This window comes from Candida margitis, assembly GCF_024628925.1.
Source record: "Candida margitis strain CBS 14175 chromosome Unknown scaffold183, whole genome shotgun sequence".
Classification (NCBI taxonomy): Eukaryota; Fungi; Ascomycota; class Pichiomycetes; order Serinales; family Debaryomycetaceae; genus Lodderomyces; species Lodderomyces margitis.
This window is the reverse complement of record NW_026261838.1, coordinates 1-977: the sequence shown is the minus strand read 5'-3', so window position 1 is coordinate 977 and position 977 is coordinate 1. Positions and strand designations below refer to the sequence as shown.

Sequence of the window (977 nt, the reverse complement as noted above, 5' to 3'; positions counted from 1 at the left end):
ACTTGGCGCTTTTGTTGGTAATGGTCCTAATTCTGGATTGCAGTAAGATTGGATATTACTCATAACTTAATATTTGTAGGTAATGAAGGTTATTTCGAGATTGAATTTGTAAGTTTCAAAGGAGTGTGAAAAAATTATTCAACATCGATTTCTTGTCGTATTTATAGTTTGTTCAGATTGCTTGAAGGGAGTTCGTGTTTGTGTGAACAACATGCTTTGGTATAGCAATTGTAACACTGCGTGCACCAAAAAAAATGGCACAAAATTGCATTATATGCAGTAAATTAGTCGCCCGACAGACAAGAACTCCGACGCCTCGAAAGAATATAAAAAAACAAGAAGGAAGAGGAAGTTGAAAGATATCGATCAAAACTTAAGGGTGGACCACTATCTCAAAGTATACTTGCAGAGCAACTCTTGCTTCGTATAGCTTTTGTTCAAGATGATATCAAATGTAGCCCGAGTTTCTTGATTAAGTCCATAGTCATGACATCATCGTTATTACTTAATCAAGGACTACTAGCATTGAACACCTAACACAGTTCCATCTATTCTATAAAACTTTCTAAGGACATGTATAACCGCCATCGACGATAAGATTAGCACCAGTTGTATAAGTCGATGCATTCGATGCCAAGTACAAGTAAGCACCAACCAATTCCTGTGCCAAGCCTTCTCTTCCTAATGGCGTCAATTGCCACCATTTAGCCTTCATATCTTTGCTAGCAAAATCAGTAATATCGGTATCAATGTAACCCGGTGAAATAGAATTCACTCTAGCGAATGGAGCCCATTCAACTGCCAAAGATTTTGTCAAATGGGTGCAGGCAGCTTTTGCTGTATTATAAGGGGCTTGTAATTGAGGGATATTGACAATATCACCAGATATCGAGGATGTCACAATTAATGAGCCTTTACCATTCTTTTTAAAGATTTTACCCACAGTATGAGCACAGTAGTAAACACCATTCAAGTCG

The 977-nt window shown here is 37.7% G+C and overlaps 1 protein-coding gene across 1 annotated transcript; it reads right to left on the bottom strand. All coding sequences in view use genetic code 12, as the record gives it.

Moving 5' to 3' along the window:
• Positions 1-565: 565 nt before the first annotated feature.
• Positions 566-977, bottom strand: CANMA_003593 (SOU1; the record flags this gene model as incomplete). Its single annotated transcript, XM_051815782.1, has 1 exon — positions 566-977. A coding segment is annotated over one exon (412 nt), but the record flags the coding sequence as incomplete, so codon positions are not given.